This window comes from Excalfactoria chinensis, chromosome 1 (assembly GCF_039878825.1).
Source record: "Excalfactoria chinensis isolate bCotChi1 chromosome 1, bCotChi1.hap2, whole genome shotgun sequence".
Taxonomy (NCBI): Eukaryota; Metazoa; Chordata; class Aves; order Galliformes; family Phasianidae; genus Excalfactoria; species Excalfactoria chinensis.
The window spans coordinates 65955171-65975349 of NC_092825.1; the positions used below are offsets into that span (position 1 = coordinate 65955171).

At 41.9% G+C, this 20179-nt stretch overlaps 1 protein-coding gene across 1 annotated transcript; it reads left to right on the forward strand.

Annotated features, from left to right (window-relative positions):
- The first annotated feature begins 40 nt into the window (after nt 1–40).
- On the forward strand, nt 41–15055 carry SAMM50 (SAMM50 sorting and assembly machinery component). Its single transcript, XM_072359594.1, has 15 exons — nt 41–202; nt 1980–2090; nt 3033–3134; nt 4114–4201; nt 5538–5644; nt 7386–7516; nt 7714–7801; nt 8205–8333; nt 8757–8828; nt 10206–10292; nt 11482–11552; nt 12134–12201; nt 13462–13608; nt 13914–14055; nt 14848–15055. Exons 1-15 carry the CDS (start codon nt 182–184, stop codon nt 14891–14893), a joined length of 1410 nt encoding a protein of 469 aa, XP_072215695.1. The 5' UTR covers nt 41–181; the 3' UTR covers nt 14894–15055.
- Nucleotides 15056–20179: the final 5124 nt, after the last annotated feature.

Sequence of the window (20179 nt, forward strand, 5' to 3'; positions counted from 1 at the left end):
TCCCAGAAGCGCCACCCCAACTTCCGTCCGAGCTGTTCCGCTTCCGGGCACCCCCCCTTCCTCCTCCGTCGCCCAATGGGCGCTGGCCCGGGGCTCCCTGTCATGGCCGCCTCCGTGCTGCGGCCTTGAACGCAGCGGTCCCGCGCCTGCCGCCGCCGAGCGCCCGTCAGCCCGCGTCACCATGGGCACCGTGCACGCCCGGGTGGGTGAGCGCCGCGCTGGGGGGGGAGGGAAGGAGGAGGGAAGAAGGGGCTGTGGGAGAACGGCCTCGGGGCCGCGCTCTTCCGACGACCTTCGAGCGGGTCGCGGTAGCGGCACCCACGGATGGGGCGGCCGAGATCGTCTGTGGGCGCTGCCATGCTTCTCGCTGGCCGGGTCTGACCGTGGTGGTTGTGGTGCGGGCGCGGCACGGTGTGAGCGGGCGGCTTTCGGTCCCTGCTCGGCCGTGCCACTGAGTGGGGGGTAGTCGGGCTTTGTCGGAGGACAAGGTGGGAGAGGCTGGTGGTGTTGCTGGCTGTAGCGCAAAGAAATCAGGGTAGATCGGCCAACATGCGTGGTAAAACGTGAAGTGTGTTTTGCTGAAGCTGCTTTCCCCTTAGAGTAGCCGTGGGAAGCAAACCTCAAGGACTGTAATGCAGTGTGGAATCACAGAGTGCCCCAAGTTGGAAGGGGGCCCTCAGGGATCATCGAGTCCAACTCCTGCCTCCACACAGTGTCATCCCAATCCAAACTCTGTTTCAATGTTTTTCTCATATTCTTAGTTTTGTATTCATAGAGTCATAGAATGTTTTGGAGTCAAAGGGACTTAAAGCCCACACAGCTCAAACCCCGTGCTGCAGGCAAGGCTGCCACTCACCAGCTCAGCTGCCCAGGGCCCCATCCAGCCTGGCCTTGATTTCTGTCAGATATAGGGCACCACAGCTTCTCTGGGCAGCTATGCCAGGTCCTCACCATTTGAATTTATTCATCTACACTACGTATTAAGAACTTCTTTACGGTGAGGGTGACGGAGCACTGGAACAGGCTGCCCAGGGAGGTGGTGGAGTCTCCTTCTCTGGAGATATTCAAGACCCGCCTGGACGCCTACCTGTGCGACGTGGTGTAGGGAGCCTGCTTTGGCAGGGGGGTTGGACTCGATGATCTCTAGAGGTCCCTTCCAACCCCTATAATTCTGTGATTCTGTATTGCTACACAGCGTTGTGTGCTTGCAAGCTAGAGAGAACTGCTTGTTTTTGTAACTTAGTTCTGATATGTAATGGCAGTTTATTACCCCAGTGCTCTTTAAATAATTTAGCATGTGCTGTATTAGTGACTTAAGACTAAAAGTGGATTTACTGAGTTACCCAGCCCTGACCTCTGCTTCTGCAGGTAACCCTGCCTTCACTCATGCTTGAATCTGTCACCTTGTGATAAGAGTCTTACTTTAGGACTCTCTCAGGTGTGGTAAATAAAACCATATTCTCTAGAATTAAACATTCTAATTAAAATGTTCACCTTGAAAGCTCTGATGGCTGGGACCTGAACATCACATGGAGGGATACTTTTAAATAACATTGTAATATAAAAGTATAGAGATATATGTAAAGTGAAATAGCGCACTGAAAGCACCTTTTTTTCTTCATTATTCATCATTCACACTCCTCCCAAAAACCCAAACAAAGTATTGGCTCCCTAATAAAAAGAATTCATGTTTATCACAGAAGGCGTGCTTTAAAAATAAGGTTATTCTTGGAAGAGCCAAGATTGTTATTTTTGAGAGACAATTTGAAGAGATTTAAGCTATTTGGCTTTCACTAAAAAAGACAACAGACACGTAGGTAACAAATGTGCTGGTAACTCCCCCCATTTCATTGTTCTTTGCAGCTTTTTTCCCCATGACCTGTTGAGTCTGGAGTCAGGAACAGTCACCTTTCTCCTTTGCAGAAGACAACTTGCAAACCAAATCCTTCATTAAAGGCCATTTCTTTGTGTCCTTCCAGAGTTTGGAGCCCCTTCCAGCGAGTGGGCCAGATTTTGGGGCCTTGGGAGAAGAAGCTGAATTGGTTGAAGTTGAGCCTGAAGCCAAGCAGGAAATTCTTGAAAACAAAGATGTGAGTCCTCAGGAAACATCCTGGGTTTTTTCTTTACAGGTTCTGCCCTTCACCATCCCTCATAAGAAACAGCCTCATCCGTGGTGCTGTTTAGTGTTGAGCCGTGCAATTGCCCCTAATCTGCTAGGGTGCAGTGTTGGCCATGCTTGAGTAAACTGCCACCTTGTGAATTGTGTTGCTATGGTAAATGTGAACTACAGAGCATCTCTGCTTTGGCCCATACTATGTATGTTTAACTTTGCTAGACGGAAGAGGTATCATGCATTATTGTTGTGTCTATATAATTTACCTTTGCTTTCTACTATAGTCTCTTCTGTAAAGTTTTAATAGTTTGAATATTTATAATTCGTGGCATTGTGTTGTTTGGTTGTTTTGGTTGTTTTAACTCTTTCCATATGTGTAACAGATAAACACACGGCTAGCTACAGCTACCTACCTGTGCTGTCTGAAATGTCTAAATAATTTGATGTGATTTCTGTGGTGACTTATTTGTTCATATAACACCTAAGAAATCCCAGCAACAACAGTCCACTATCTCTTCGGCTTGAAACAGTGCTTGATTTGGTATAAGCATAGGAAGTTATGCACAAATGTGGCAAGAACATCTTTACAGTGAGGGTGACGGAGCACTGGAACAGGCTGCTCAGGGGGGTAGTGGAGTCTCCTTCTCTGGAGATATTCCAGACCCACCTGGATGCCTACCTGTGTGACGTGGTGTGTGGGGAGCCTGCTTTGGCAGGGGGGTTGGACTCAGTGATCTCCAGAGGTCCCTTCCAACCCCTATGATTCTGTGATTAGAGCCTTCTTCTCTTCTCTTGTTAAAGGAACAGTATGGGTGATTTCATGTAGATTTGTGTGTGTGTGTTTATTTTATGCTTAGATGGTTTTGATACTTGTTAGATGCAAATTCAGTGTTTGTGTTTAAACATGGGTTGCATTTAGGTGGTCGTTCAGCACGTGCATTTCGATGGACTTGGAAGGACCAAAGATGACATTATCATGTATGAAATTGCAGATGTTTTCAAGGCTAAAAATCTCATTGATGTAAGTATTGTGGTGAATAATAGACCTACTGTTTAATAATTCAGGTCATGATTTTCTCTCTCCCTTTGCCTGCATTGGGCTGCTCTTTTCAGACACGAGGCAACTTTGCCAGCTTTTGTAATGATTTTGAACTCGTCAAATGGAAGCCATAGTGAAACATACAATACTGGTAGATACTGTATTTTGTGATGTATTCAGCTCAAAGGTGTTGAGAGATGGCAGACAGCACTCTTGAGATATTTTCAGGTTCACCATTCCTGTTAGAGAACTGCTAATTCCACAGGTGATACTTTCAGTTAATGTCCTTAAGAAAAGTGCTTAGTACAAATGACCAGTGCCCGTAATGTGGCTGCCAGGAATTGTCTTCCTCTGGCTGTACAGGGCAATTGCCCATGTAGTCCAAATTCTTTTTTTGTATTCAGTTTCTTTGCATATGTCCCCCTGTAGCACTTGGTTGCACTGCTGAATTTGTCATGAAATTCACAGAGCTTTATCTCCAGATAGGGTAGAAAATAGTACGTGTGTGAAATTAACATGCAAAGCATGCATGCTACCTATTTATTTAGGGCATGCCTGCTTTCAGAACTGTCTGAAGTGCAAAGGAATCAAGACTTTTACCTGTAAGTTAGTCCAGATTTAATGAATTAATGGATTAATGTGTGTGTATTTGGTTTTTTTTGTCAAAAGCATGGACCCAGTAAATAGGTGTATAAGTTCTAAGTACTGAAACCAATTTGAATAATAGGTTTAAGCATCTGAAGAGTTAGGTTGCAGGCTTGGTAGGAAATCTAGCCGGATGCTCCGGGTTTAATTTCTTTCTGGATTTGAGTGTTAAAGTAGTTGTGATCTGTTTTGAAAGCATGTATATATCTTTGTATATGTTATCTGTGAATATTGTGTGACTTAGCAGCATTGTAACAATTTCATCCTAGTAATTTTCAGTAAGCTGAAAGACTGAGCTACTTATCTTATTCTATAGGTGATGAGAAAATCCCATGAAGCTCGTGAAAAGTTGCTTCGCCTAGGAATTTTTAGACAGGTAGATGTTCTGATTGATACATGTCAAGGTATGTATTGCCTCAGTAACTGTAAGCTGTTTTACATAAACTCATATAATGGGCATTTCCCTGTGTGACAGGTTGGATTGTCTTTGTTTATATAATTTACAAAGCTCTCTCATATACCTTTGTATATTTTATGTGAAAACGTTAGGTGTTCTATGTGTAAGAATGTGTGTCTACATCCACAATCTATATGAAAGTGATATATTCACATCCAAGCACACATACAGATTGGGCAGCAGATGGCTTGAGAGCAGCCCTGAGGAGGATTTGGGGATGTCAGTTGATGAAAGATTCATCATGAGCCAGCAGTGTGCGTTTGCAGCCCAGAAGGCCAACCGTATCCTGGGTTGCATGAAAAGGGTGACCAGCAGGTCAAGGGAAGTGAAGAAATTCTTTACTGTGATGGTGGTGAGACACTGGAACGGGTTGCCCAGTGAGGTTGTGGATGCCCCCTCCCTGGCACTGAAAGCCAGGCTGGATGGGGCTCTGAGCAACCTGGTCTGGAGAGAGGTGTCCCTGCCTATAGCAGGGGGTTGGAACTAGGTGATCTTAAAGCTCCCTTCCAACCCAAACCATGCTATGATTCTGTGATTCAGTGTGACTGCGTGTGTGTGTATGGGGGTGTTTTGGAGCAGCTACTACATCCAGAGCCCAAGGGGAACCAGTCAATTTCTGTTGTTCGGCATTTATCTGTGAAGTGCTGGGAGCTCTGCTCTGGTGACAGCAATCCTCTTGCCACGTATGGACCACTGTATGAAATTCTGTATGCACACGCAAATGACATAGAATCATAGAATATCCTGAGTTGAAAGGTACCCATGTGAGTCACTGAGTCCAACTCCTGGCTTATCAGTCAGAAATCAAACCCTATGTCTGAAAATGACTAAACATTTAAATTCCTCTCACCGTGGGGCCATGCCTACTGCCCTGGGCAGCCTGTCTCAAGGCCTGACCACCCACCCTGTGGTGCAGACCTGGTCCCTGACCCCCATCTGCCCCTCCCCTGGCACAGCTCCATACCATTCCATCGGACCCTGTCACTGTCACACACAGCAGAGCTCAGCGCTGCCCTTCTTCTCCCTGTGAGGAGCTGCAGCCGCCATCAGGCCTCCCCTCAGCTCCTCTGCTCTGTGTTGAGCACACCGAGGGGTCTCAGTCTCCTCATATGTCTTGCCCTCCAGACCCTTCCCCATCTTTTTACCAAATTGTTTTTCTTTGTAATATAGTTTCTTTATTATCATTCAGGTCACCTAGATTTCAAAAAACTGAAGTTGTCTTCTGTCGGTGTTTGTTTGTTTTCTAAATAGCTTTCTAGAGATACTGTTCTTTCTTTATTTAGGAGATGATGCCCTTCCAAATGGTTTAGATGTAACCTTTGAGGTGACAGAATTAAGAAGGCTAACTGGAAGCTATAACACTATGGTTGGCAACAATGAAGGCAGCATGGTATGGATCATTTCAAACAATTATTAATTTCTTTTGATAGCCCTCTATACTTCCATGTTTCAAGTGTAGCAAGGAATTTAGTGATTAAATAAGTGAGGACTTGATCCAAGCTTAATTATTTTCTTGATCCAGCTTTACTAAAGCTTTGTTGGACTTTTGTCTTTAAAGAGCCTTTGTATTAGTCAGGCTTTCATTCAGCAAAAGCCTGTTTTGTGCTAGGGAATAGTGTTGTACAAATGCAACTCAGTTATTCCACCTCAGTATGTTGGTTTTTTTCTTAATTCTTAATTTTTTTTTCAATCATTTTTTTATAATATTTAAGATACTCTGTCTACTAAAGAGACCAGTAGTTTGGCATTTAGCTTGTATGAGATCTATATATATGTTGTTTTTTTTTCTCAGTCAGGATGCTTTATATTTGACTTAGAGGTTGTTTTTGTTTCTCACTAATTTCAGCCCTGTAACAGTTATTCTGGGCTGCAGAATACTGGGTTTTTCACAACCACATCAACTGTGGAACTTATTTCCACTTGATTCACTTCAGAATGTATCTGATTAAAATTGTGTGTGAAGAATATTTACCAACTGAAAGAAGAAGTAAATGCTGCGTTGTTTTGTTAACTTGATGTTAACAGTCATGCTAGTTTAAGTACATCCTGCTTTCTTATGCTTATTCCTGCTCCCATTCTACCTTTGCATGTGCACAGCATGGTTCTTCCGGGGCCTGGTCCATAAGCCAGATCAAGGGACTCATCCTTTTCTTCTTAGAAGTATTTTTAACCTGGCTAAGTTACTGCACGAGTCAGGTAATGGTGTTACATAAGTGCAGGGAGAATTGGAACCAAGTGGGTTGAGAAATGCTTGTCCAGCTGTGCTGCTGGTAGCAGTGTCCAGGATGTCGCAGTCCAAGTGAAACCAATAGGAAATCCTACTCGAACCATCTCCTGTCTGATCTTAAGCAGCTTCTGGACTCTTCTTGCCGAGACTAATCCTGCGGCCCCCAGCTGTGAAAACTTTGCCACGTAAATCCAATATGTGATTATAGTGCATTTGAAAACAGTCTTAGATTCTTGGTTTCTCTTTTTGTGCTCAGCTTTCCTTTCTACGTGATGTTATTTTGTTACTGAAAAGCAAAGTGTTTGGGTGATAAGAGCATGGTACAAGCATACACTGGTCTTGACAGCAGCTTTTGTTTCTTCAAGAGTTGAACTGATTTGACATTTATCCTAACCCATAAATTCATCTCAAACCTGGAGAGTTGTAATGCTGTGTTTTACTGCCATAAATGTCTTGTTCTTCAGAACAAGAATACCAGCATGGCTCTGTATTGATAGTCTCCCATTGGCTTATTACTGTGGTTCCAACAATCCCTACCTGGCAGGTAGTTCTTCTGGTGATCTGCTGAAAAGTCTGCAGTTGCCAAAGATTTATCCTGCCTTAGATTAGACTGGCTGGGAGATTTTGCTTGAAATAATAGCAGTACCAGTGATATGATAAGAACACATTATGTCAGCAGGTACTGCACAGCACTAAAGACTGAGTGATGTACTAACCATCATGTGTGCTATCATGATGGCTGTTGCTGCCACTGCAAAGAAAAACCTGTCTTACAAGAAAACCTTGCTCAGTTGCAAGTATATTTAATGCCTACTTTTCTCATTCACAGGTTAGATGTACCCGTCTTCAGCATGTGGTTAAGATGCAACTTAGCAAACTATGTTTTTTTTCCTCATTTATATAGGTACTTGGGCTAAAGTTCCCCAATCTCTTGGGACGTGCAGAAAAGGTCACCTTCCAGTTCTCCTATGGAACAAAGGAAACTTCATATGGCCTGTCATTCTTCAAGCCACAGCCTGGAAACTTTGAAAGAAAGTAGGCAATACATTTCTGTGTGTCTCTTTTTTTCCCTGAAGAAATATGGAACAATTAGTAAGATCTTTCACTGAGTAGTAATCCAGTCTGTTCCTTTACTGAGGGTCTGTTAGTCTTAAAGTATCAGATCTGGTTTCTTATTTTCCACCTATTTAAATAGTTTCACTTTCAAACCTACCAGTAACGTTGTGGTTCAGTTTTTCAGTTAACCTATATAAAGTAACTGGACAGTTCCCTTGGAGTTCTCTTCGTGAAACTGACAGAGGAATATCAGCAGAATTTAATGTAAGTGTAGCACAATCGTTTGTGGATCACATGCTTCATTTACATTTAATTCAGGTCACAGCTGGCTTTCACAAATATCTGCTTTACTTTCTTAACGACTGAAACACTTCTGCTTATGTACAGGGCAGATTTGTCATTGTTTGAAAGAAACCTTGGAACGTAATCTTTATGTTTGCCATATAAAAATGCCTCTGCATTTTTCTGCAAGTTTTTAATGTTTAGAGCACTGTTTTAGAAAGGCAGATGTTTGTTTTGCTCACTATATTAACCCATCTGGGCTAAATGGGGCAGCGTGCACCTATTCAGAGTGTTTTTCCAGCGAAATGTTTGTATTAATTTTGTAGCAAAACTGTCTTCCTGTCTCAATTCTTTTCTTTTTCCTTCTTTTTCTTTTCTTTTGTAGTTTCCAATCTGGAAGACCAATCACACACTGAAGTGGGAGGGCGTGTGGAGAGAGCTTGGCTGCCTTGCTAGAACAGCATCCTTTTCTGTTCGAGAAGAAAGTGGACACTCTCTTAAATCTTCTGTATCTGTAAGTTTTTTCCCTTGGTGTAATTGGGGTGTATTTTTTTGAGTAATCTCATTGTTACAAATGATTCCAAAAGAGCTTTTTGTCTGGCTTTCTTAGTAGGTAGTGTGTTTTTCTTCAGATACGTCTTCTGCTGTGCTGTGTCATTCACACAGTCAGCCAAAGAGAAAATGGTCGTTGCATTTTGACTGTTGCACGTGCTTGCCTGTTCTTTCTTCAAAACTTTATAAGAGGCTCTCCTTGTCATCTAGCATCTATTGTTGCAGCATTGATTACTTATTACGTACCACCACTGTTAACCTGTGCAAATATGGTTGAATTGTTGCAGGGTAATGAACCCTGCAACCCTGTGATGGAAAATAATGGTGTCACTTTGTGATATTCAGTGGATAAGAGAAATGAAAAGTAATTGTTTGATTCTTTCAGCATGCCATGGTAATTGATTCCCGGAACTCTTCAATCTTGCCAAAACGAGGTGCTTTGCTGAAAATTAATCAGGTAGTATTCAATCATTTCTGTTGTTACTGGATGTTGTCTGTATATGTAATCATAAACTGACTAGGATAGAGTGATGACCAGTAATTACTTTTTATTTTTAGAGTGTGCCATTTAAAAATAATGATTTATTTATTTTTTTAGTGGAGTCACATTTTCATTTCTGTATCATGCTCAAACAGTGCAGTCAGTTTCTTGCCATTAGCACTCAATTATTTATTAGCTGAGGTGCATCATCACAGGACGGTATCTCTCCTATACACAATAGGCAGTAGTAGCCTCTTGTTTTCTGCAGCTATGCTGTAAAGCTACCAGACTCTGGTTGTATTGCTACTTGAGAAGTTTGAAAGATGGGATAGAAATAACTGAGTGGTGTACACATGGTTTTTACTCTTGTTGCATTTAGAGCTTTTAGAAAACCCGTCTCTCTTGCTATATGGTTTAGCACTTCAGAAGCATTGACTTCTGCAGGGCTGCAGAAGCAGATTGCTTTGAAATGCCATTGGAACCAGAAGTGCTGCTGCAGCAGAGAACTCCTCTGAGTGAGAATGGCAGTTCTAAATCAGGGCTGAGTTCATAGAATCATAGAATCATGAGGTTGCAAAGGACCTACAAGATCATCTAGTTCAACCATCCTCCCTTTACCATACCTACAGAAAACCACTAAAGCATATCTTGTAGCTCCTCATCCAGACGCCTCTTGAACACTGCCAGGGATGGCAACTCCACCACCTCCCTGGGCAGCCATTCCAGTGCCTGACCACTCTCTTGAGAGAAAAAGTTCTTTCTTATGTCCAGTCTAAACCTCATCTGATACAACTTGTGGCCATTTCCTCGGGTCCTGTTTGTTGCCTGGCAGAAGAGGCCAAGCCCCCCCCTCATCACAGCCTCCATTCAGGAAGTTGTAAAGTGCAATGAGGTCTCCCCTCAGCCTCCTCTTCTCTAGGCTAAACAATCCCAGCTCCTTGAACTGCTAACATACCATTTCTTAGATGCTGGGTGTAACACCATTTCAGTCATTTCTTATATTATATGGTTCATTTAATACTACTACTTGTATTCTGTTCTTCAGCCCCACTTCAGTACCTATGGAATCTTCTCAGGTGCTAAATAAATACTGGAGATTTTATTTTGGTTGCATGATTTTCAAGCTTTTTTATATTGTGTTCTTGCTTGCAAGAGGGCATAGAAAGCAACAGGCTGATTTAATATTTAGGAGAGTTGCGTGTGCTTTTTCATTAGTTCAGAATTCATTTGTCTCAATATCTGACATGCTTCTTACATAGAAAACAATGCTTATGCAGACACACACATGATGAATTTTGGGTGGGAAGGAATATGTAATACCCAGCACAAGTCTAAATTTGGTTGTCTTTGCAGGAACTGGCTGGATATACAGGTGGAGATGTGAGCTTTCTAAAAGAAGATTTTGAATTTCAGTTGAATAAGCAGCTTCTCTGGGACTCGGTAATTTCTTTAGAAGATGTTTTAGTAGTTGAAATAATGGATGAGGTGACTGAATCTGTGTCTTACGATGACTTCAGTGTGGACTGGAAAAAGATGATCGAAATGAAAGATGATGGTAGATATCTTAGTATGGGGTTTTTGGGAGTGACATACTCTTCATTTGTAAGCTGGTGCTTTTAGTCATCTTACATGGATTTGCTGACTTTTTGTTGAACAAAACAGCATATTCTCCTAGGAAGTAATTTAATGACTTCTTGGCTATGCAAAAAGGACTTTCTTCTTTCTCAGTCATGACTAACTAATACGGCTACACTGTGAGTAAAAGTGAAGCACATCTCATCCTAAGGTATAGATAATTCTATGAGTTCTATTGCTTTTGAGTGTGGGCTGGCCTGCACTTGGCCTTTGCATATGCTGTGTAGTACTTAACTAATGAGATGTGCATGCACTTGATGATGGGCTCATCTCTGATCATGACAGAGAGATGTATCGGGCCTCTGGGGACAGAAGGTAACAGGAGAAATTGCCCAGCACCTGTAGCCACAGTGTTGGCAGTAGATCTCACCACTTGGAACTTCTGCTTTTACGCAGACAGGGGGCAGATCATTAAATGTATTTAGTACAGTGATCTGACTTCTAGGAGTTACTGTATAGATGAGCAGTAATTATATGTATGTATTTGGTGCCAATATAGTGATGTGTGGAAGATGGTATCATTTAGTTTTAAGGCTAATTTACAGTCAGCTGATAACTATAAAAAAAAGTATTTCTGTTTTCTGGATTTAACCTTCTCCTGGTTTTAAATCACAAGGAATAATTTGTGTCAGCAGGGTTTGTCTTATTTCAAGGCATGAAAAATGGTAAGAACGTCAGAGCTGGATGGGCGCACCCTTTAGCTATTGTGGAAGCAGCACTTGGTTTAAAAGTCAGACTTTAAACTTCAAGTTGCAGCACCGCATAGTGCAGAAAGAGGGCAGCAATGACCAAGATTTTCCTAAGAATACAGCTGTTGAAGATCCACACATGCCTTGTGATCAGCTGAAACTTTCGGTCACACTAAAGGGAGCTGTGCCTTTAACTGAGCAATGGCATTTTACTGATAATTGTTTTTTTATTAGGGAAATAGAATACTACATATTAGTAAAAAGGAAAAAAAAAGAGAAACAACAACTTTTTTTTTTCTCCAAAGGTTTTTTCAGCATCACTTTGGGGTGGAATGCTGGTACCCATTGGAGACAAGCCATCCAGTATAGCTGATAGGTAAGGTTTGTTTTTAATGCCTCTTAATTTCTTTCGGTCAACCCAGGTAATGTATGAGAAAAAAAAAATGTGCAGCAGAATAGGGAAGCAGAAGTAGTTCTGTTTTGGGGGATAATAAAAACAAACTACTAAGTATCTTTTTGTGCATGTTAATAATCAAGGCACGCTTTCTGGTTTTCATTTTCATAGTGGGGAGGGATAATTCAGTAAGTAGTAGCCCTGCCTACCAATATTTGCCATTTCTAAGTGGTATTTATCATCTTCAACACTTCATATTGGGCATAAATAACACTGCAGGTATTTTTAGAAGTAAAGCCAGTTAATAACTTGGTTTTTTAGGCAATTTTGCCCTCCGATGCCTATTTTTAAAGATCATCAACAGAAGGCTTTTAGACTTTATTTACATTAAGTACTTATTGTCAGTTGTGTTAGCTTTACATGTAATAGATCTTAACTGGAGTATTTCTGTCATAGTTCTTACAGCAGACTTTACTAGATTTGTTATGAAGTCACTTGCAATTTTGCAAACCAAAGTTATAAGTGTGAGTAGTTTCAAGTGAAGCACTGTTTGTGTTTCCTAGGTTTTACCTCGGCGGACCAACAAGCGTGCGAGGATTCAGTATGTACAGCATTGGACCCCAGAGTGACGGTGGGAAACTTTTAAATCCTGCTCTTCTGACAATACTGAAAACATTAGTTTGTAATGAATCCTCAAATTCTGTCCTTCGGCTTTCTGTAGCTTTAAGATAGTTGCTCCCTTTATGTTGCTTGATTCTGAGAAGAATTACATCTCTGATCTGTCATGATATATTAGTTCATAGTGGAACAAAACCCAGTAGTTCTTAGCTAAACCATAGCTACTTCTGTAAACCAAGCCTGCCTTCAGACTTTTGTAGGTTACTGCTATGTTTGTTCTTATATTAACCTCAGACCTTTAATGTATATAGAATACATGCCATTTTCTAATGCTCCTTACAGTGAATTTCACCAGTGCATGGCTTTACCTAAAATAAATCAAGGATATGCCAGAATTCTCTTCTTATTTTTTAGCCCTTGTTTCTTTTACTTTCAAGACTCAGAGCTTCTAAAACCATATTTTCATCTCCAGGTTGACCCGTGGTCTTTAGCAGGGATGACCAAGTTTCAAACTTTCAGTATGTCTCTTTAATTAGGAAGCTTTTGAGCTTAAAAAAAAACCTGAAAGATAGTAATAGTTGCATTAAATCTCTTTTTGATTCAGCATAAGTTCAGGTAGCTTAGGGGAAAGATCATCTGCTCATCAGAGGTATTTTTGAAAGCCAGGAGTTTCCTCAGTTCTGTTTCTTACTCTCCTGACTTGCCATTGTTATAGACTATTTGCTTCGCTGTATCACTTTCCTATTTTTACAACTGAGGTGAGTACGTGGAAGAGCTTCAGAAGGTAACTTCTGATGAACTGCAAGTAGGTGCATGCCACAGGTGGGGGTGCGAAGAAAAAAGGTTGATACACTTGGAAAGCGTAAAGAATGGTATAAGTCATAGAATCATAGAATTACCCAGGTTGGAAAAGACCTTGAAGATCATCAAGTCCAACCACAGCCTAACCATAGTACCCTAACTCTAACAACCCTCTGCTAAATCATATCCCTGAGCACCACATCCAAATGGCTCTTAAACACATCCAGGGATGGCGATTCAACCACCTCCCTGGGGAGCCTATTCCAGTACTTAACTACCCTTTCTGTAAAGTTCGAATTTCTACTTCGTAATTGTGATGTTGGAAAGAGCTAGAAGCAATTGGTAAGAGCTGTGAAAAGGTTAACAGTGCAGTGTAGAGCAACTTAAAGGATGTATTCTTGTCTCTTCAAGACCTGGTTCTTGTAAGATATTCCATAGTTAATGCTTTGATTTCAATGTTTTCTGTAACTAGGTGATTACTTGGGAGGAGAAGCCTACTGGGCTGGAGGTTTGCATCTCTACACTCCTCTACCTTTCCGACCAGGCCGAGGAGGGTTTGGAGACCTTTTCCGAACACATTTCTTCCTCAATGCTGGGAACCTCTGCAATCTTAACTATGGTAAGCCTCAGAAGAATTGTATGTAACAAAATCTGCTTCTCTCTATATGTATTTGTGTACTTTCTCTATATATAAAAGCAAAAAGAAGAACTGCTAAAAGCATTTTGTTTACTACATATATTTCAGTGGCTGTCAAAAAGCGGTTGCTATGAACTTGTGTGCTTGACTTACTGCCAGTAGTTTTCCTAACTCTTTGCAGGAGGTGCTCCGAGGTAATCTGGCTTCTAGCTGTGAAAACCCAACTAGCCTTTGAACATCTCAGCAGTCTCCTCTGATTCTTTGTTGTCCTGGTCTTTTGCATTCAGGTGATGGTCCCAGAGCTCACCTGCAGAAGCTGGCAGAGTACATTCGATGGTCTTATGGTGCCGGAATAGTGCTCCGACTTGGAAACATCGCTAGATTAGAACTTAATTACTGTTTCCCCATGGGAGTACAGTCGGGTGACAGGTTTGTTTTTTACACCGATTTCTTTAGCAGTAATTAGTTTTCAAAGCAACTGCACCTCTGTGTGCTTTTGGAAGAGAAAATTGTTGTCTTTTGTTTATTCAGTGCCAGTTTTGAGATTTCTTTTTAGCACTTTATGCTCGTTCCTTTTAGCTGGCTATGTCCATGTTTGTTTCGCAGTACTTCTTAGTTTAAGACTGTTTATATCTCAGGTTTCACAGTTCATTGACCTTGAGATCAGCTGTTGAAATGTGTGAGTAGCCGCGTAGCAGATTTCATTTCTTTAGGGGAAATGATCACTCAAACAGCTCAAGGGATTTTCCTAAGCCTTCCAAAAACAAGTGATTGGATAAATCACCAGTTCAATGTCCTTGCTTGAAAAGTGAACACAAGTGTAATTATAGAAAAAGAGAAAGGGAGAACAAATAACTTGTTAGCAACCAATTATTCTACACCAAGGAAATATTATAATATGTAATAGAAAAGCTTAAGGGAGCTCCTCATGCCTGTGTAGTAGCAAAAATATTGTGTGAGATACTGTTTCCTATAGGACTCAGGTTACGTTTCTACTTGTCATTCATGTGAATTGTGAACAAATAACAGCAATTTGAAATGTATGGACTTTTATTTTGGAAATGTAAGCGCTCCATATGGACGGCACATTGGCAAAGCCTTTGTCAGCTAAAGTTTGAGCCCCAGACACTGAAAACCTTGGAAATTGAGGCACAGGGAAAATTGATTTTAACAGCACCTTTGTTTTTTCATTTATGTTGTTTATTGTTTATTTCTTCTCAGGATATGTGATGGCGTTCAGTTTGGAGCAGGAATCAGATTCCTCTAATATGGAAATGCTTTACATCAGTAATAAGAAGATGAGCTCTGATGGAAATCAGGACTTCAGAATAGATTGATACGGTCTAATTCTTTCTTGAAATACTGATACATGTCTGAATGATTTACCTTCAACTCCACGAGGAGCTACATTAAAAGATTATGCTTTAAAGGTTCTTTGTAGCTCCGATTCTTATCAAAGATGGGAGATTGTTTGTGGGATCCTAGCTATTTTAATTTGCAGCTTTTAGTTGTTATTTGCATAATACTACAGTTGCACTGGGAAACTGGTTCTTGGATACTTTTCACATGGCTGTAATTGTCATTGGCCTGCACAGCCTTTGGGCTTCTAACTGCAAGTCTCACAAGTGTGGGGATGACCAGGCACGCGCAAGGTCAGTTTTTTACCAGTATCAAAGTTCATAAAAGTGACTTGATGCAAAATTAGTGGTTATAAGTAAAACAAAATGTGCTCTTTCAAATACGTTTCACTACTGTAAAATTATCTATATGGAAGTGCCTCCTACAATCAGAATTGCATACTATAAAGGTTCAACTCCAGCTATCTAGCATAATAAGTAGTAAAATCCAAGAATATGACAAGCTGGAGGGGAGGGATGCCATCCAGAGGCATGTGAACAGGCTTGAGGTGGGGGCCCATGCCAACCTCATTAAGTTCAGTAAGGCCAAATGTAAGGTCCTGCACCTGGGTCAGGGCAATAGCAAGTACAGATACAGATTGGGCAGAGAATGGCTTGAGAGCAGCTCTGAGGAGAAGGATTTTTTGGGAGTGCTGGTTGATGAAAGACTCAACACGAGCCAGCAGTGTGTACTTGCAGCCCAGAAGGCCAACCGTATCTTGGGCTGCACCAAGAGAAATGTGACCAGCCGGTAGAGGGCTGCACCTCTGATCTTGTTAGACCCCATCTGGAGAACTGTGTCCAATTCTGGAGCCCCCAACACAAAAAGGACGTGGAGCTGTTGGAGCAGGTCCAGAGGAGGGCTGTGAAGGTGATTAGAAGGCTGGTGTACCTCTCCTGTTAGAAGAAACTAAGTGAGCTGGTGCTTTTCAGCCTGGAGAGAGAAGGCTGTGAGGAGACCTAACAGTGACCTTCCAGTACCTGAAGGGGGCCTACAGGAGAGCTGGGAAGGGACTTTTTATACGGGCATGCAATGACAGGACAAGGGGAAATGGCTTTAAACTCGAAAAGGGTGGATTTAGACTAGATATTAGAAAGCAATTATTCACTGTGAGGGCTGTGAGACACTGGAACAGGTTGCCCATTGAGGTTGTGAATGCACCCTCCCTGGAAGCATTTGAGGCCAGCCTGGATGGGAGTTTCAGCAACCTGGTCTAGAGGGAGGTGTCCCTGCCTATAGCAGGGGAAGCAGGGGGTTGGAACTGGGTGATCTTAGGGGTCCTTTCCATCCCTAAACATTCTGTGATTCTAATTTAGCACTGACATTGCATTATTGCATTCTTTAAAAAGACTACTAACGTATATATTGCTGTTGCATTAGTACAGTGACTAAATCTGGTCCCGTTGGTAGCTCTCTTTCTAAAACACAAAGCTTAGGATATGTCTTTGCAGAGCTCCAGTTGACATCCTTCCCCTTTGTATAAAGTTTTATGAATTTACATAAACAGGATCACGGGTGTTCAAAACAAACGTTTGTGTGAATGACAGAAGTCAGGTCTATTTCAAATAACAACATTTAATCTAAAGAACCTCTTTTCAGCGTGTTTATCTGACAGCCTTGATAGCAAATACGTTCAACAAAGCATTTCTGAGTTTTTTGTTATTGTAAGATAAAAGATGACGCTATGTTAAGAATGTCAACAAATGTTTCTTTCTCCAGCGCCATCCACATTTTGACATACATACACAGAAATATGTTTAGTGGAAAGGATGGAAATGTTTGGATAGCACAATTCTGTCAGGATTTTCTCCCAGGAGTTCGAAGTTCATTTTGCTCATACTGATAGAATTAGATGTATTCTATTGCCTTTGGAGCTTGGGCTTGTGGACATTGCTATTAAGGTCTGCTCAAGTTTAGTCCTTTGGTTTCCTAAGCTAGCATTATTTGGCCATTTAGAGGGCAAGGCAGCCTTCCTGAGTAGAAATAGCCTCAACCTCAGTCTGCACACTAGTCCACAATTGAGAAGACTGTCATCTCTGCAATAAAAAAGAAGGAACGGACAGAGAAACTTTGTTAAAGGCTGAACAGGCTTTTAAGCACATCTGCTGACAGCCTGTGCTTTACTGCACACTATAGAAGTCAGGAATAATAACGTGAGGGAAAGTCACGAGCCTTTACCCGAGTCAGTGTTTCCCTACCTGTGTTGCACTATGTTGAAAGATCACATTTTCTTATGGCATTTAACTACACAAAACGGAGAGGAATGCATTTCCATATTCCTCTGGAAGGATCAGCCAAATCACACTGTTACTGGAGGAGAATACAGATACTAATAATTGAATCCTTAGTCCTATCTGAAATTTGTTGCAGATGTTTATAGTTGGGATGGATAAGATAGATAGAAAGCAGAACCCCTGCAGAACTGGCTGCAACACTAAGCAAAACCAGTTAGTGCATTTCTGGCCATAGACTAAATGACTGGAAAAGGATAAATGGTATAAGGAAGGCCTGCAGTAATAAATGTGATTCAGAATTATAGTGCTTGCTTAAATGGGCACTCTTGGATACCACAGTACTTACAGAGAAGTTGAGATGTTACTGCTTTTACAGCTTGTGACAGCGAGATGGTGATAAACATCTGCAAGCGCTGTATCTGAAGCTGGACCTCATGGCTGCAGACCCTTAATGTTGTGTGAACAGCGCTGAGGTGGCAGGTACCACGTGAGGCAGAGTTTCTTCATCTGTGTAATTACTTCAGTGCTTATAAGTTCCTCCTAGGGGCTGCAGTGCATGATGGAGCTGCATCCCCAAAGCTGTTCTGCAGACAGCACTCGCTGTGCAGATGGAGGGCCGCTCAGCAGCTGTATCACCGCAGGGCTGCTGGCCAGCTAGATTGTTAAAGACTAACAAACACTTGATGCAGTCCTGTCATAACTTCTCCGTTTCCTATTTAGAAGATCACTGTTTGTTTGAACTCCACATTTTGCTTTGTTTTTCGAAGTGTGATTTTGCTTTCTTTTGCCATAGATGTTCTTTATTTTTTCTTTCCTCAAGCAATCCAGCTTCCGTTCATTTTGCACCAGGCTGACATGCTTTCCAGTTATGCAGCAAATCGAAATGTTTGTTTCATAAACAAACAAGATATCAAAACTGGAGGGGAATGGATGCGTCTCTGTGGTTTTCTTTCAATAACTGACAGATATTTGCATGTAGGCCTTTATGTTTCAAGCGCTGTACTTCAGTCAGTTTGGTTTCATATGCTGTCGGATGTGAACCAGCTTCTGCTTTCTTGGTTGGAGTTTGTACTCAGCTTTTCTGCTTACAGTTTCATAAAGAAACATTCTGCTACAAGAAGCAAGGTTGGATAACCACGATGCCTTAAAGCTAAGTGCAAGCTAAGACTTCGGTGTTAATGTTAGGACATGAAACACCCACCGTACAGTCCTGCTGCAAATCAACATCTGCATGCCTTGGTGCCTTGTATTTGTTTTACACATCCATGTTATTATGGATGCACTGGAAATTACATCTGTAAATGATCTAACCTGCCAGAAGAATGTAAATCCTTGCTAATTGTTTTAGTTTTGAAAGATTCTTCCCCCAAAAAATGAATGAAATGGGCAATTTAAGCAGTGAACATCATTCTTTAGCATAAGCAAGGCTAAGGGTCATTTCCATTCCCCCAGCCCACACCGTCGATTTATTTTATTGTGTGGGTTTGTGTTGGTTTTTTCTATTTGCCCAAAATATTGATCTTAATGTTAGCTTAAAGAGTGGAAATAACAGCAGGGACCACTGCTGTCTCTGGGAACAACGTATGCTTGGCCTTGAGCTCTTTGCTGCATGGGGTGAATTTTACATGAGTGCTTGTTCTGTACACACAAGTCCTATAGATGGTTGGTGCCACCCAGTGAAGATTTTTAGAGCATTCCTCCCCAAATCCACAGCAGCTGCGTTAGAATGAACTTATTTAAGACATTTTGCAACACTTGACACTCACAGCACTGACACAGCCACTGGATGTGATGCAGACACGCTTTGCTGGCCAGCCTGGTGCTGTGGGTTTGGGGGTATGGACACTGTGTGTGTGAAGGATGCCTTTATTTGCACCTGGGTGGCAACCATGCATCTCATTAACAACTCCAATGGTTGAGATGTTCACTGGAAAAAATGTGTGCTAGTTGAAGCGAGTGTATTTGAACACACAGGCGAATACCTGACGTTCTTGGTAGGAGAACCCACTTTTTCCACTAGCAAATGCATGGCATAAAACTCCCCTGCCATGAGCAACATGCCTGTTTGAAGAAACAGAACATATTTGTTCTCCCAAAGAAGCAGTATTGATAAAAAGCATTCATCAGAAGGTCCTTCACGTGCAAACACAACAAACACAAAGCAGTTATGCTTGCTGTGAGGTGTTTGCAGGGAAGAAGGTGTTTGAAGAAGTCTAATTCGGAACAAACTGCCTCATTTTTACTATACATGACAAAATCAAGAGCAGCACAGCATAAAGCTTGTTAAAGGCTGTGTTACCTGTGAGTTCCTGTGCCAAAGCAAGGTGTGAGTGCCTGGTGCAGCAGTAAAGACAATCTGTAAAGACAACCTGAGAGGGTTTGGGGAATGGGGTGGGCATGGGAGGGGAGTATCCCATTAGACAAGGAGCCAGAGTGATGCAGGTGAGACCATGAATACACTGCTGTTTGCATCAGCTCCAGATTAAACGCTGCGTGCGGATGGATCTTGATAGCGCCCTCTCTTGTGTGCCCCGAGCAACACAGACCGCAGGACCTCGCAACACAAAAGATCAGAACCGAAGGCTGCTGGCAGGCCTGGGACATCGCTGAGAAAACAGGAAGAGAAGCTGAACTTATAACTGATGTCTTAAGCAGGATTTCCACTTATTGAAATTAATTTCTGAAATCATGAGAAAGAAATTCCGGAAAGGAAGGAGAAAAGAGATTTAGTGTAAAGTTTCAGTACTGATCACCACTTGAAGAAATAAATGAATTCAGCATGCCCTGAATTTGCACTTTGTCTGAACATCAGTTACTCACATCACTAGCATCACCTTTTCAGCTTATGCCACGATCAAAGGCTGCCACCCACTAGATCAGGTTGCCCATCCAACCTGGCCTTGATTTCCTCCAGGGATGGG

Coding starts and splice junctions, on each gene's coding strand:
- SAMM50 (XM_072359594.1), top strand. CDS start 182: ATGGGCACCGTGCACGCCCGG. Junction 2,091..3,032: donor AAATTCTTGAAAACAAAGAT/GTGAGTCCTCAG, acceptor GGTTGCATTTAG/GTGGTCGTTCAGCACGTGCA. Junction 8,829..10,205: donor CTTTGCTGAAAATTAATCAG/GTAGTATTCAAT, acceptor TTGTCTTTGCAG/GAACTGGCTGGATATACAGG.